The sequence below is a fragment of the Trichosurus vulpecula genome, chromosome 4, assembly GCF_011100635.1.
Source record: "Trichosurus vulpecula isolate mTriVul1 chromosome 4, mTriVul1.pri, whole genome shotgun sequence".
NCBI classification, from domain to species: domain Eukaryota; kingdom Metazoa; phylum Chordata; class Mammalia; order Diprotodontia; family Phalangeridae; genus Trichosurus; species Trichosurus vulpecula.
In genome coordinates, this window is record NC_050576.1 from 272,115,715 (window position 1) to 272,131,689 (window position 15,975).

General features: G+C 39.7%; 1 protein-coding gene across 25 annotated transcripts in view; it reads right to left on the reverse strand.

Annotated features, from left to right (window-relative positions):
• MFF (mitochondrial fission factor) overlaps positions 1-15,975 on the reverse strand; it is a 45,581-nt gene that overhangs the window by 22,798 nt on the left and 6,808 nt on the right. For 8 of the 25 annotated variants that reach the window (XM_036754851.1, XM_036754850.1, XM_036754862.1 and 5 more), the window contains 5 exons: positions 14,460-14,542; positions 14,172-14,356; positions 13,012-13,229; positions 1,465-1,637; positions 1,221-1,256 (listed from right to left, as the gene is read on the reverse strand). In XM_036754851.1, the coding sequence (XP_036610746.1) occupies positions 1,221-1,256; positions 1,465-1,637; positions 13,012-13,229; positions 14,172-14,209 (465 nt within the window). In that variant the 5' untranslated portion in view covers positions 14,210-14,356; positions 14,460-14,542. The remainder of the gene's footprint in view (positions 1-1,220; positions 1,257-1,464; positions 1,638-13,011; positions 13,230-14,171; positions 14,357-14,459; positions 14,543-15,975) is intronic. The other 17 variants (XM_036754854.1, XM_036754853.1, XM_036754865.1 and 14 more) reach the window with 7 other exon arrangements.

The following is a 15,975-nucleotide window of genomic DNA, read 5'->3' on the forward strand; positions in this document are numbered from 1 at the left end:
CTCTCTTTACACTTTTCCAGGTTGCACAGTACTGAGTTAGTTTGACATTGAAGGTCCTTGTTAGTACAGCCTTCCTAATTGCTACACAGTTCCTTGGATTTTCCAAATAAATCTTAAACTTAATGGAAACTCACTTGCTGGTGGTACAGCAAATGTGGGCTTAAGCAAGATGGGTGAGGAGTATCAGGTAGGCAAAATACACATGTAATTTTAATATGGCCAGACAAGACAGTAAAACCCCAAGTCTACTGCTGTTTTCACAAGTGTAGGAAAAACTTCAGAAATCAAATCTGTATTTAAGAGTATGTTTCACATTTAATATTTAATTTGCCATCTTTACCATCTATGATTGCTCATAAGGCCAACTTGCAATATATGTATTTTTTTCCACAAATGAGGCATCCTTCTATAGCTTCTAATCATATAAACAGCTCCTATCACTTTGCAATAAAACTTAAGACACAAAAGCCATCACTGGTAAAAGCTATTTGCCACCAGGCACTTTACTGGGATCTTTAAAAGTTTAAGGGGAACAAAAAGTTAATATGTATACCAAAATAATGTGGAATCAAATGTATGATAAATGTAGGTACAAACAGAAGTAACCAGCAGAACCATTGCTAAAAGAGTGACTATCTAGATCTTTCATGACATCTGCATGCTGATCATGCTTGTTCCTTTCAATCGTCACATGGACTCGAAGTATAAAGGCCATGCTGAGAAAACAAGCTAGAGGGAACATCAATGGGGAGTTGGTTCACTAGAAGCAGAAAGTCTATTGCAAAGCAAACAATTCACTGGCAAAACCAAAAGTTGAACTGAGATTACTAATTCCTGGACCGGTCCATATTGGATTATTTTGTCCACAGGGACAAAATAACTCCTTGAAAGATGTTATCAAAAGAATTAATTAAAAGGTTTGCTCTATCCTATTTCAACCTTATCTTTTACAACTACACAACTGCTTTTGAAAGCAGAAAACTGATCCTAATGGTACTTTGACCACCACCACCAACCTCATTACAGGGAAATTACATTACTAAATTTTTTTTTCTCATCTAAAGGATGATTACTGCTTCCTGCCCTTGCCGCCCATTCCCCTACCCCACCTTTGTTGCTGGATACAACAATGAAATGTTATAATAGCCTACCACCACTATGTTATAACTCTTGATTCTCAAAGTCCTCACATTTTAATCAAGTCCTTCCTCACCACCCACCTGATGGCTGGGCTCTTCCTCCAAATGAGACTTTTCCTGAAAGGTAAAGTGTTTAGATTTAAGAAGCATCAGCATTATGCCTTTTAGGTATGCATCTATATCAGAGTACAGTGTAGTGTTCTGTGTAGTGACTAAAGGTCATGAGGATGATAGTTTGATTTGAATCATTGTTTCTTAACCACATCCCCATCCCAATACCCTGTTTTGTTATAATTATTTGAATTTTGAGAAGAAAACTACTTACATCTTCATTTTGAGGGGTTGGAGGGATGGGCCTTTCTAAGTCCAGAAAATCAAGTGGTCTCTCACTTAGTGTCAGAACACGGGGAGGTGTTTTTAACGCCAAGGGTTTGAAGGGTGTTGACTGGATAAGGTCAAGGTCTGCTGGTCTTGAAAATGAAATGTCTTCATTATTACCTGGAAGAATACATTTTAAAATAATCTTTTCACTAAAATATACTAGTTGGAAAATCTCATTATCTTACAAAAAGTCATCAACCTCCTCACTGGGCACCAACCCTCTCCTTGGCCTCTCTGACTGGAGGGTGGCCTTAACTCCAAGCCTCCATTTATGGAGGGAGCCCAGCTCAGTCATCTCCTCATTTCTTACCTGGTTTCACAACTCAGGAATTTCACCAGCCTTGCTCCTACTTCCGGTAAGGAATGTCCCTCTCCCACCCCAGCTTTTCAACTTCCTTTTGTGGGTATCCTTCCCCTATTACACTGGAAGGTCCTTGAGTGCAGAGACTGTCTTTTTTTTCCCCCCCTCCATATTTGTATCTCAAGTGCTTAGCATAGTGCCCAGCACATAGTAGGTGCTTAAGAAATGTTTACTGACTGTTGACTAGCCTTTCTCTGTGTTATGAATACAAAAACCAGTAGTATCCTGGGCCTCTAAACGAAACCAATTTAGTTCCTTACAGCTTGTTACTTTGACTCCTAAGTAATAGTGCAAATGATCTAGGTTTTTCTTACTGCTTCTACTTAAACTCTACAGTATTTCTAATTAGAATCATATGCAAATTTATTTTACCAATAAAAAGTCAATAAATTTAAAATAAATAAATATTAATAAAAATGAATCAGATTTAATGGAAGAAAAATGTTTATATTCTATTATGTGAAAAATTTAAAAAATGAACAAATAAAAGTTCTAACTCAGAACCATTATGCTAATCTATATGCAACAAAACATATAATACCTGTTTTAAAAAGACAATCAACTCTTAGGCTTAGCTGGAACATCTAACAGAGAAGATGAGTATAGCTATAGCTATGTGTCTGTGTGTGTGTGTGTGTGGGGGGGGGAGAAAGTAGTTTGTTGTTAAATGCAGTTAACTTTTACTTTTCAAGTGCTCCTCCCTATCATGTTTGCTGTTCTTTATTACTAGCAGCTCTCCTCTTGCATGGTTTAGAATTAAGGAAGTGAACATAGCACTTAGCTGAATAGTATTTATTACTGATGCCAAGCTCTTTGGTGTGATACTCTTGTGGGCAGACTCAAGAATTTCTTTTTAAAAAATGTTTGCTACTGGTATTTAGAATTATGCCCAAAGGGCTATAAAACTGTGAATAACCTTTGATCCAGCAATACCACTGCTTGGCTTATATCTCAAAGACATTAAAAAAAAAAAAAAGGAAAGGCCCTATTTGTACAATTTGTGGTGGCTAAGAATTGGAAATCAAGCAGATGCCCATCAACTGGGGAATGGCTAAACAAGCTGTGGTATATGACTGTGATGGAATATTATTGTACTATAAGAAATGACAAGCAGGATTTCTGAAAATCCTGGACTTACGTGAACTGCGGCAAAGTGAAGTGAGCAGAACTAGGAGGACATTGTACACAGTAACAGCAATACTGTTCGATGAAGAACCGTGAATGACTTAGCTATTCTCAGCAATACAATGATCCAAGACAATCCCAAAGGTCTAATGAAGAAGCATACTATCTGCCTCCAGAGAAAGAACTGATATTGTTTGAATACAGACTGAAGCATGCTATTTTTCACTTTCTTTCATTCTTTGAGTCTTCTTGTACAAAATGACTAACATGGAAATGTTTTACACGATTGCACATGTATAACCTTGTTTACCCTCTCAGGGAAGGTGGCGGGATAGAATTTGGAGCATAAAATGTTTAAAAAAAAAACCCAAATATTAAACAATTGTTTTAACACGTAACTGACTCACCATCAATACAGGGATTCATGCATGGTCTGGCCTACTCATGCTCATTCAGTACAACCTTCTTCATATATAAAGGGAGCAATTATTCTTAGAATGCAGTGAAACCACATGTACTGCCTCTTCAGAGGTAGCTAGGTAGGGCAGTAGATGCAGTGATGTATATGGAGTCAGACACTGACCAGCTGAGTGACCCAAGGTAAATCACTTAACTGCTGCCTCAGTTTCCTGATCCATAAAATGGAGATAAGGGCACCTACCTCCCAAGGTTGTTACGAGAACCAAATAACTTATATGTGAGGCACCTGCAAGCTTTAAAGCACTCTACATATGCTAACGTTTATGCTGATATTATTTACTTCCAGGTTGAGTGGCAGCTTGACAGGCAGGCTCAGACATTAGGTCCAGAGCTGGAAGGGACTGCAGAAACAATCTATTTCAATTCCCTCAGGTTAAGGAACTTGCCTAATGTAACACAGGTAGGAAATCAACTGAGACAAAATGTGAACCCCTGACTCTGGAGCCCAAGTCCCTACCCACTTACCCTGCATAAAGCACTGACTTTGTTAGGCACTGGTGGCACAGAAAAGAAGCAAAGGGTCTAGAACTGAAGAAGGTCATAGATTTGATGAGAAGAAGAGATATCTGGGAAGATTTGAAGAGGGCCCTCTAAGGAAGAACACAAAGTGAACTGAAGCTGCATGAGAAGGACTAGAGAAGAGGAGGCTGGCTCAAGGTAAACTGAGGAAACAAGTACTTGAGATGGTAAGCAAATAAGGAGAGAAAAGAAAGGATCATAGAATCACGGCTCTAGAGTTGAAAGGGGTCTAAGATGGCACCTAGTCCACCCCTGGCTTTGTAGGTCAGCACCCTTTCCACTAGACGAGTGGCTCTTAAGAGACAAAGCAAGAGGAGAGACAGCAACAACTTTTTTCCAACAGTTCTCCCGGGAAACCACTCGCAAGAGAACCAAGGTCTGAGGACCTCTCTGAGTGAGTTTTCTAATGGCCTGTGTGGTGCTCATGGGATGATCTGACTTCTAGAAGAGGAAAAAAAGGAGCAGCAGAAACACTTCTCTATTCTACAGCTTACTGGGGAGAATCAAGCATCCCTTTTTTTCAAAATGGAAGCAGAATTTCAGTATGAAAATTAACAGAATCTGAAGAGGAACTGAGGAATCCTGACTTGTGTCAGCAGTTTGGGAAGGACCACTACTGAAACTAGGACTTCTCTTTCAAGTCAGGGAGATGCAGGTACCATAAGGGAAGAGATCATCCAATAAAGTCCAGAGGAGACAGAATGAGTGCTGGCGGATGTTGAGGCCATCCAGTCCAACCCTCTCATTTTAGAGATGAGGAAACCAAGGCCAGCAGTGGGGGGAGGAGGGGTTAAGTGGCTTTCTCCAGGTCTCACAGGCAGTAAGGGTCATGACAGACTTGGATCCATTCTCTTGTCATGACTCCACCTGTCACCTTGATGACAACCACAAAGAAACATGCCTGGGGCATGAATCTAAGACGTGACCGAGAAATGACTAACACAGCAAACAGGGCAACTACTAGCCACTTCTGGGGATTCAGGTGGGCACAAACTGAGTGCCAAGAAGAACTCAGAAAGAATTTGGAGAGATTACAAAATCTAGGGCAAGAAAATAAAGACTTCAAGGGAGTATCACTGGCATTTTTTTTCTATCAGTGCTCTGCATTAAGGTAAGGGTTTCAAAAGAGGAAATCTGATTTGGTAAGGAAACAGTTGGCTAAGAAAACTGTCTGAGAACTGCAATTAGATATTTAAATTGCAATTTAAAATATAGGATTAACAGGTTGTGGTTACAAACATACCTGACAGGCAGGTATCTATTATTAGACACATATTTCAAGGAAGCCATTGATAAGAAGAAAAATCCCATATATGCCAAAATATTTATAGTAGCACCAGTGCTTAGCACATAGTGGGCACTTAATAAATATTAACTGATTGATTTTTGTGACAGTAAAGAACAGAAAACAAAGAGATGCCCATTAATTGGGGAAAGGCTGAACAAATTGTGGCACATGAATGGTATGGAATATTACTGTGCTTTAAGAAATGGCATTTATCCTACATGGGAAGATGATATTTGTAACTCATAAGACCTTTTTCATTATTAGGGCAGTTAGAAGGAGCATATATAGACAGAGGGCACAAGTGTGAGTTGAATATGAAGGGATAATATCTAAAAAATAAAATTAAGGGATGAGAGAGGAATGTACTGGGAGAAAGAGAGAGGGAGAAGTAGAATGGGGTAAATTATCTCATATAAAAGAAGCAAGAAAAAACTTTTAGAGTAGAGGGGTACGGGGGGAGGTAAGTGGAGTGAATGAACCTTATTCTCATTAGAATTGGCTCAAAGAGGGAATACCTTACAACTCAATTCAATACAATTCAACAGAAATCTATCTTACCCTACTGGAAAGTAGGAAGGAAAGGGGATAAGAGAATGGCAGGTAGGGGTGCAGGGGGGGCAGGGTGATAAAAAGGGAGGGAAGATTAGGGGAGGGGAGAGTCAGAAGCAAAATACTTTTGAAGAGGGACAGGGTAAAAGGAGAGAGAACAGAATGGGGTGGGGGAGGATAGGTTGGGGGGGAATACAGTCAGCAATAGTAACTGTGAGATGCTGTGTGACCTTGGGCAAGCCACTTAACCCCAACTGCGCTGCCTTCCTCCCCTCCAAAAATAAAATACTATAAAAAAAATAGTAACTGTGAGAAAAATTTTGAAGCAAGTTTCTCTGATAAAGACCTTATTTCTCAAACATATAGAAAACTGAGTCAAATTTATAAAAATGAGAGCCATTCCCCAATTGATATATGATCAAAAGATATGATCAGTTTTCAGATGAAGTGATCAAAGCTACCTAGAGCCACATGAAAAAAATACTCTAAATCACCATTGATCAGAGAAATGCAAATTAAAACAACTCTGAGGTGCTACCTCATACCTATCAGATTGGCTAATAGGACAGAAACGGTAAATGACAAATGTTGGAGAGAACATGGAAAAAATGGGACTTGAGTACACTGTTGGAGTTGTGAACTGATTCACAACCATTCCGTAGAGCAATTTGGAACTATGCCCAAAAGGCTATAAAACCATGCATACCCTTTGACCTAGCAATACCACTACTAGGTCTGTATCCCAAAAGAGATAAAAAACAAAAAAGAAAAGGACATATATGTACAAACATTTATAGCAGCTCTTTTCTAGGAGTAAAGAATCAGAGTTGAGGGGATACCCATCAATTGAGGAATGGCTGAAAAATTTGTGGTATGTGACGGAATACTTACAGTACTTATAGTACAATAATATTGTACCATAAGAAATGATGAGCAGGATTCTCTCAGAAAAACGTGGAACAACTCACATGAGCTGATGCAAAATGAAATGTACCTTGTACAAAATAACAGCAATATAGATGGCGGCTGGTAAGCAGGGACTAGAGTGAGCTCCGTACCCGAGTCCCTCCAAAAACCTACAAAAATGGCTCTGAACCAATTCTAGAATGGCAGAACCCACAGAACAGCAGAGGGAAGCAGGGCTCCAGCCCAGGACAGCCTGGATGGTCCCTGGGTGAGGTCTATTCCACACGGAGCTGGGAGCTGGGAACAGGGTGGAACAGAGCCCAGCCTGAGCGGTGTGGACCATCCAGACCAGAAGCCAGGCGGAGGGGGCCCTAGCGCCCTGATTCAGTGAGCTGCGGCAGTTACGAGACTTCTCAACCCACAAACACCAAAGACTGCGGAGAAGGTTAGTGGGAAAAGCTGCGGGAGTGGAAGGAGTTCGCGGTTCCACTTCCAGCCCCAGGGGCAGCGGAGGTGGGGCAGCTACAGCTGTTGTTACTTCCACCTCCAGGCCCACCTGGTGGGAGGAATTAAGTGGCAGATCAGAGCAGGGGTGCACAGCCTGCTGAAGATCTAAGCCCAGTCTGGACTGGGAGATCTTGGGGAAGGAGTAGTGTGGGTCTGACAGAGCTGGCACCTCCCCCCCAAACGTGGAACATAGAACTCGTTAGTCTACAAGCAGTCATACCCCACTGAAAAACTCAAGGGTCAAGTTAGTTGGTTGGGAATATGGCCAGGCAGCGAAAACACGCCCAGATTCAGTCTCAGACTTTGGATTCTTTCTTTGGTGACAAAGAAGACCAAAACATACAGCCTAAAGAAGACAACAAAGTCATAGAGCCTACAACAAAAGCCTCCAAGAAAAACATGAACTGGCCCCAGGCCATAGAAGAACTCAAAAAGGATTTGGAAAAGCAAGTTAGAGAAGTAGAGGAAAAATTGGGAAGAGAAATGAGAAGGATGCGAGAAAACCATGAAAAACAAGTCAATGACTTGCTAAAGGAGACCCAAAAAAATACTGAAAAATACACTGAAGAAAACAACACCTTAAAAAACAGACTAACTCAAATGGCAAAAGAGCTCCAAAAAGCCAATGAGGAGAAGAATGCCTTGAAAGGTAGAATTAGCCAAATGGAAAAGGAGGTCCAAAAGACCACTGAAGAAAATACTACTTTAAAAATTAGATTGGAGCAAGTGGAAGCTAGTGACTTTATGAGAAATCAGGATATTATAAAACAGAACCAAAGGAATGAAAAAATGGAAGACAATGTGAAATATCTCCTTGGAAAAACCACTGACCTGGAAAATAGATCCAGGAGAGATCATTTAAAAATTATTGGACTACCTGAAAGCCATGATCAAAAAAAGAGCCTAGATACCATCTTTCAAGAAATTATCAAGGAGAACTGCCCTGATATTCTAGAGCCACAGGGCAAAATAGAAATTGAAAGAATCCATCAATCGCCTCCTCAAATAGATCCCAAAAAGAAATCTCCTAGGAATATTGTCGCCAAATTCCAGAGCTCCCAGATCAAGGAGAAAATACTGCAAGCAGCCAGAAAGAAACAATTTGAGTATTGTGGAAACCCAATCAGAATAACCCAAGATCTAGCAGCTTCTACATTAAGAGATCGAAGGGCTTGGAATACGATATTCCGGAGGTCAATGGAGCTAGGATTAAAACCAAGAATCACCTACCCAGCAAAACTCAGTATCATGCTCCAAGGCAAAACATGGACTTTCAATAAAATAGAGGACTTTCAAGCTTTCTCAGTGAAAAGACCAGAACTGAATAGAAAATTTGACTTTCAAACACAAGAATCAAGAGAAGCATGAAAAGGTAATCAAGAAACGGAAATTGCAAGGGACTTACTAAAGTTGAACTGTTTTGTTTACATTCCTACATGGAAAGATGATGTGTATGATTCATGAGACCTCAGTATTAGGGTAGTTGAAGGGAATATGCATATATATATATATAAGTGAATGTGTATGTATGTATATACCTATGTGTATATGTATGTATGTGTATATATATATATGTGTGTTTATATATATATATGTAAAAGAGAGAGAGCAGACACAGGGTGAGTTGAAGATGAAGGGAAGATATCTAAAAGAAATAAAATGAAATTAAGGGATGAGAGAGCAACATACTGAGAGAGGGAGACAGGGAGAGAGAGAATGGGGTGGAATATCTCGCATAAAGGTGGCAAGAGGAAGCAGTTCTGTGGGAGGAGGGGAGAGGGCAGGTGAGGGGGGAATGAGTGAACCTTGCTCTCATCAGATTTGGCCTGAGGAGGGAATACCAGACATACTCAGTTGGGTATCTTACTCCACAGGAAAGAAGAGGGAGGAGGATAAAAAAAAAATAAAAGGGGGGGGATGATGGAGGGGAGGGCAGATGGGGGTGGAGGTAATCAAAACAAACACTTTGGAAAGGGGACAGGGTCAAGGGAGAAAATTCAATAAAGCGGGATGGGTTGGGAAGGAGCAAAATGTAGTTAGCCTTTCACAACATGAGTATTGTGGAAGGGTTATACATAATGATACATGTGTGGCCTAGGTTGAATTGCTCGACTTCTTAGGGAGGGTGGGTGGGAAAGGAAGAGGGGAGAGAATTTGGAACTCAAAGTTTTAAAAGCAGATGTTCAGAAAAAAAAAAAAGTTTTTGCATGCAACTAAAAAATAAGATACACAGGCAATGGGGCGTAGAAATTTATCTTGCCCTACAAGAAAGGAAGGGAAAAGGGGATGAGAGGGGAGGGCGGTGATAGAGGGGAGGGCTGACTGGGGAACATAAGCCATCTTGGAGTGGGGGGGAGGGTAGAAATGGGGAGAAAATTTGTAATTCAAACTGTTGTGAAAATCAATGCTGAAAACCAAATATGTTAAATAAATAAATTTAAATTAAAAAAAAATAACAGCAATATTGTAAGATGATAAGCTGTGAATGACCTAGCTCTTCTCAGTAATACAATGGCACAAGACAACTCTGAAGGACTTAGGATAAAAAATGCTATCCATCCCCAGAGAGAGAACTGATGGTGTCTGAACACAGATTGAAGCATACTTTTTTTCACTTTCTTTTTCTTGAGATTTTTTTTTGTCTATATTTTCTTTCTACAACATGACTACTATGAATATGTTTTGCATGACAACACATATATAACCTATATGGAATTGCTTGTCTACTCAACGGGGGTGGGGGGGAGATAAGAGTGGGTAGGGAGGAAGGGAGAGAATTTGGAACTCTAAGTTTTAAAAACAAATGTTAAAAAATTGTTTTTACACGTAACGGGAAAAATAAAATACTAAATAAAAGCTTAAAAAAAGAAATGGCGCTTGTGATGAATACAGAGAAACCTAGAAAGATCTGTATTAACTGATGAAGAGCGAAGTGAGCCGAGCCAAGAAAATATACACAGTGATTAATGTAAATGGGAAAGAACTACATCCAAAAAATCAAAGGCAAATGTAACATAATTATAAAGATCAAGCAAGACTCAAATGAAATAGCGTGAGAAAACAGCCCCAATCCATCCCTTCACAGAAGTGGGAGCATGTTTTTGGATCAGCTGTACTTACTTTTTTTAATCTCTAAAAAATGCCATTTGTCGTGGAGGATGACTCTCTGGGAAGGCAGGGAGAGGGATACTTGGGATAAATATGATGATGTGAGAAACATAAGAAATCAATAAAAACCCACCTTAAAAAACAGAATTAGGGTCTCATATACACCGAAACATTTATAGTAATGTTTTTTGTGGTAGCTGAGAACTGGAAACTAATTTATTAAATGTCCACTGATTGGAGAGTGGCTAAATAAATCAAGATAGGTGAACATAATAAAATATTACTGCACTGTAAGACAGAATAAATACAAAGAATTCAGAAAAGCATGGAAAGACTTATATGAATTGAAGTAGCATAAAATAGAATCAGGAAGGCAATATTCATAATGACTACTATAATGTAAATTGAGAGAATAAAAAAAAGAAATTGCATGCCAGGTCACCAGAACAACTAATCTTAGCCTCAGAAAACAACATGGCCTGAAGGCATATTGCTGGTTCCCTCTACATGTTCTGCCCCGGGACAAAGCCCTTGGCAAATAGGCACAAGAAGGTATAAACCTGATCTAATTCTCCTATTAGATTGAAAACACCCTCAGAGCAGGATCTTTATTTTTTTGGTGTGTCTGCCTACCACAATACCTGTTTAGTCCTTTTGATGAGAGAAAGCTCTTCAAAAATTTCTCTGGTAATTTTTGATTTTCATTAAATCAGTTTTTTATTTTGCAGAAGTCACTTTATCCCTCCAGAACCTTCAGAGCTAACATTCAATTTGAAAAAATAAACCTCCCTCTCCTATTTGCGGAGATAGGGAACAATGGGAATGGAATATTGGATATACTGTCAGACATGGTTGATGTGTTTTTATTTAATTTTGTTATTGTTATTTTAATTTTTACACATACTTTTAATATATGATGTGTTTGTTTTGAAGAAATGCTTCTTTCTTCCACTTTTAACATTCTTGTTATAAGGAATAGCCTGCTGTATAGGTAAGGGAAATATCTGAAAATGGATGCACTATTTTAAAAAAGCACCAAGAAAATTTTTTGTTTTTTAATTAAAGAATATACTTGGAGTCCTGCAAATCTAATTTTAAAAGCTTTTAACTTAAAATGTAAGGGGAAGATAACTGGTTAGGTACATATCACTGAGGGTGGTTATAATGTTGAAACACAAGGAGTAGAGATGCCCAGAAGTTCACAATAGACAAAAATCTAAGAAAGGAATCAGTAATAAAATCTATGGCCTCAGAAGTCTGTACACAAATAGACAAAGTATTGGCAACAAACAAGATCAAATAGAAAAAACACAAGGAGGAAAATTTGATCTCCTAAGTTATCACTGACTAAATTATGGCTCTGGAAAGAAGAATCTGTATATGTCATTCAAAAGAAAGAGGACAGGTAGAAAGGGGGTGAGGGCAAAATAGTATAAGATAAAATCATCAGAAGGTATCCCAAACCCAGCAATATATTAGGAAGTATTTGTGTGAAAGTCAATGAAACAAAAACAGAAGCAATATTCTAATCCAAGTATACTATAGACCACCTAGAAATAGTAAATAGATTAGGAATTAGGGAGACAAACCACAAACCTAACACAAAGGCTCACTACAGGAGTGATGGGGCAATTCAGTTATCTGGATGTTGGTTGAAGTGCTCTCTTTGACAAAAGCCAATTGGCTCATGAATCCTTGACCTACAAGGGGAAAATTCTCTTCTGGATGGAATTCTCACTCACAAGAAAATACTGGTTGCTGGTTTGAAGACGACTAGAACCTTGGAAGGAAGTAACTCAGAATTTGTGACAGAAAAAGGAGAGGAAAGACAGAGATAATCTGTCACCTATTGTAGATTTGGAGAGGGTGGATTTTAGAGTGTCCTGGACTAAATTTTCTTTATCAGACTTCTCAGGAATAATGAGGAACTCTAGAGAATGACATTCTGAGGAGCAGAGAGTTAAAAAAAAAAGTTAAGAGTTATCTAAAAGTTATCTAAAAAATGCAACCAACTTGCATTTTTAAGACATAAAATAAGAAACACATTCAAATGCAAGTAAAGCAGTCCCATAATAAGTGTCAGGGATGTGAAAGCTCAGGATAAGCTGATGCTGGAGAGGAAAGCTAAAAGTTACAAAAAGGGATTTTTACAAAAGCTTTGAGGAGAAGAGGATGAAAGAAGCAACAGAGCTGAACAGGACAATGATTCCTGAAACAGAAAGAAAGCAGAGGGGCTTCGCTATTTTTGCTTCTTTGTTCTCTACAAGGGAGAACGACCTTTGGATCAGCAAGCAGCAAGCAAAAGAAACAAATCAAGACAGTACCTTGCTTTCAAGGAGCTCACACTACAACTGCAGAAAAGGAGCTAACACATACAAGAGTGCAGCTACAGAGTAGGTGGCAAGGCCCAAGAATCTTTAGGGTGCCTACCATCTTTAATTCACTCCAAATTTGAGACCACAGAATGCTTCCTGTAAAATATTATTAAACGATCAAGCCATTAGGAGCACAAATTTTTAAGGCACAAACAGAATTTCTAAGACTTCTCCCTAAAAAATATTTTCTCAAAAATAAAAAACGTCCCCTGCAGAAATGCATAGAAAAGAAGAGAGTCCATTAGTCAATTTCACAGGAAAGTACAAACATACCTGCTATAACAATCCTCTCTGGAACCTGCATCGTGACACTAGCATTTGGGACTCCTTCTTGGAACCCTGGCTCCAAGTCAGGAGGCGGTGGAGCAACTTTTAATTTTTCTGGGACCCTCATCCGCTGGCTGATACCTTCGGTGTATTCCATCTCATACTGAATACGATTTATTTCTGCCATATCAGCTGTAGGAGAAGGAAATGCTGCCCCACTCATCCTAGAAAAAGAACATTTTTTTTTAAAGCCAGGAATTAGTTAGTGATAAGCCACGTCCCCCTCTTCTGAGTGCAGTTAGCAGATAAAAAGGACACAGAAAAGAGAATTCCTAAAAGGATATTTTAATAATGTGAACATATACAATATTAGAGTCACAAAAAATGTTTTCCTAATAAAAAGCCACTTGACTTGTTATTAGTGAAAACCTCCAGTTTTGGCCCTGATGTGGAAAAAAGAAAGATATGAACATTACAGAAATGTACTGTCCCCCAGCACTTTCACTGCATAAACAAAAAACATGCTGCTTGAAAAATGTACAAATTCTTCCTCCCTCCCCCTCCAGAATCAGAGTTTCCCCACAGAGGCAGGAGGAGAAACTGCTAGGCTTTTTAAAAGATTCAACTGGAAAACTGCTCTCAGGCATGCACAGCACCCTTCTTCAGAGTATTCTCACTTTTGTGTTTTAGTCTCAAAGAAATTATCAAGCTCACAATTATAAAAGAAGGAAAGCAGGGTTATTCAGAATTTACTAAAAAGGAAAGGTTAAAAAAGCCTGACCTCTAAAAATCATGAAATGTAAGTTCAAACTGGGCCTGCTGAATAAGTAATTTTTGATGTTTGTAGAGAATGTGTGATCAAAGAAATCTTCCAAATTCATCTTTTGAGGGGTTGTGAGTTGTTACATTACATATTATGTGTAGTAAAAAGTACACGACACCTTCTGGAATAAAGACAGAAGAAAATGCTTTGAGCTCATCCTAAATTGGCAGGCTATCCATGCTTACAGGGAAACGCAACTAGAATGGGGAGATTGCAGGGGCCAAATAAACAATGCTACTATCGGGGTGCATAAAGAGCAGCAGCCACACACAGTCAGTCAGCTTTAAAGCCAGTGGATCTTCACCCTTACCATGTCGGCTTAACTTCACAGAACTCCACTAACCTTCCTAGAGGGGTGTCACTGCTTGTTCTTTTACTCATTTTGGCAACTGCCTGGGCACCTTTACAAGGACTATTCAAACACTGCTACCCTGTAGCTGAGTTTACTTTACACAGTTCCCCTACAGATCTGATTTTTTTTTTGTTTTTTTGGAGCTGTACATAAGAGCACGGACACTGCTTTCCCAGCTGTAAAACAGAAAGAAGAAATCAGCATTTTAGCAATTCATTTCCACAAGCAATCCATGAGTTAAAATAAACATAGTTTAGTCATATTTGGACTCAAACATACCCTGAAGCTTTACCTGAGGGATTTATTTCCAAACTTTTAGTTGCACATCTCAGAGACCATTAAGATAATTTTAAGCAAGTTTACTGTTTTGCAAAGAGGAGAGAGAGAAAAAACATTATATTTTTTATATATCACACCATGAATTTGGGTATTTCCAAAAGCCCCCTGGGTGCCTCCCAGCCAGCCTTGCCTCTTACTTGACAGGCTCTCCCCAGTTCCCTACTCTATACCTCTAGGAGCCCCTCTCCTGGTTCAGATGAAGCCCCAACTTGTGGACTTCAGCCACTTTCTGCCATCTCCTTCAGAAGCTTGTCTCCCAATCTTCCTCCACTCCCAATCCTGCAGTGCTTCTTTCCCATCAGGTTTCACTCAGCCTTAAAAACCCTTCCCCGGACCCTGTTCCGCTCCTCTAGCACCCTATTTTCCATTGGTTTCATTGCCTAACTCTTACAGAGGAGCCTATCCTTGCTGCCTCCACTCCCTCACTTTGCGTCCTCTAGCAACTGGCCTCTGGCTCCCGCATTCTACTGAAATTACACTTCAAGTCTTCATTGTTAGGGTCAGTGGCTTGCTTTAATATTCTTTGTCTCCTCTGTAGTTTTTCTACAGTTAAATCTGGCCCCCACATAGATACTTCCTTGAAACTTGTTTATCCTGGTTTTCTTCCTACTTCTTTTGATTATTTTTTTTCAGTCTCTTGATCCCTTAGTGTGGGTCTCTCTTCAGGCCCATACTAAGGGTCCCTCCCCTTTCCTACCTCCTCTGCCCAGGTCCTTTTTCTACTCTTTTCTATTCTCTTTTGGCAACCTCATTTGCTCTCAAATCTCCTCAAACTGGAGTTTGCTGAAGTGCAGCCCATCCTTTCTTAGTGCCTGCTAGACCTCTCTACCTGAACTTCCTGAGAGTATATCAAAAGTAACATTTCTCTGACAGAACTCATCTCTCCCTTCCCACACCTTCACTTCTTCCAAATGTCCCTGTATCTGTTGAATATACAAACACCCCTCCTAGTCACCAAGGTTTGTAACCTTGGAGTCATTTGTGACCATTCTCTTCCCTTCATAAATTCATTTGTGAACCCTGTCAAATACCTTCCCTTGTCCTGTGTCTATCCCCATCTTCTCTGCTCACACTGACACCACCTCAGTTCAGGTCTCCATCATGTTTTGCCTCACCGCTGTAAAAGTCTCCTAACCACTCTTATTGCTTTCAAGCTCTCTTTCCCTGCTCCAATCCATCTTAGCTGTCAAAATAATCTGCGTAAAGTATAGGTCTGACCACGGCCCACCCTCCTCAAAAAATTCAGGGACTCCTCAAATTCCTTGGACTGCCAGTCCAGGTCCTCTAGCAATGTGGCACTCACATATTTCTCCCCTCTTTACACATTCTTCATTCTAACCAAACTGGACTGCTAACTGTTCCGAGCTTGATGTACACCTCTGGCCTCCGAATAGTGTATCAGCTTCATCCACCCCTCACTTCTTCCTTACCTGGCCTTTCTGCTGAGGAGCCCCTT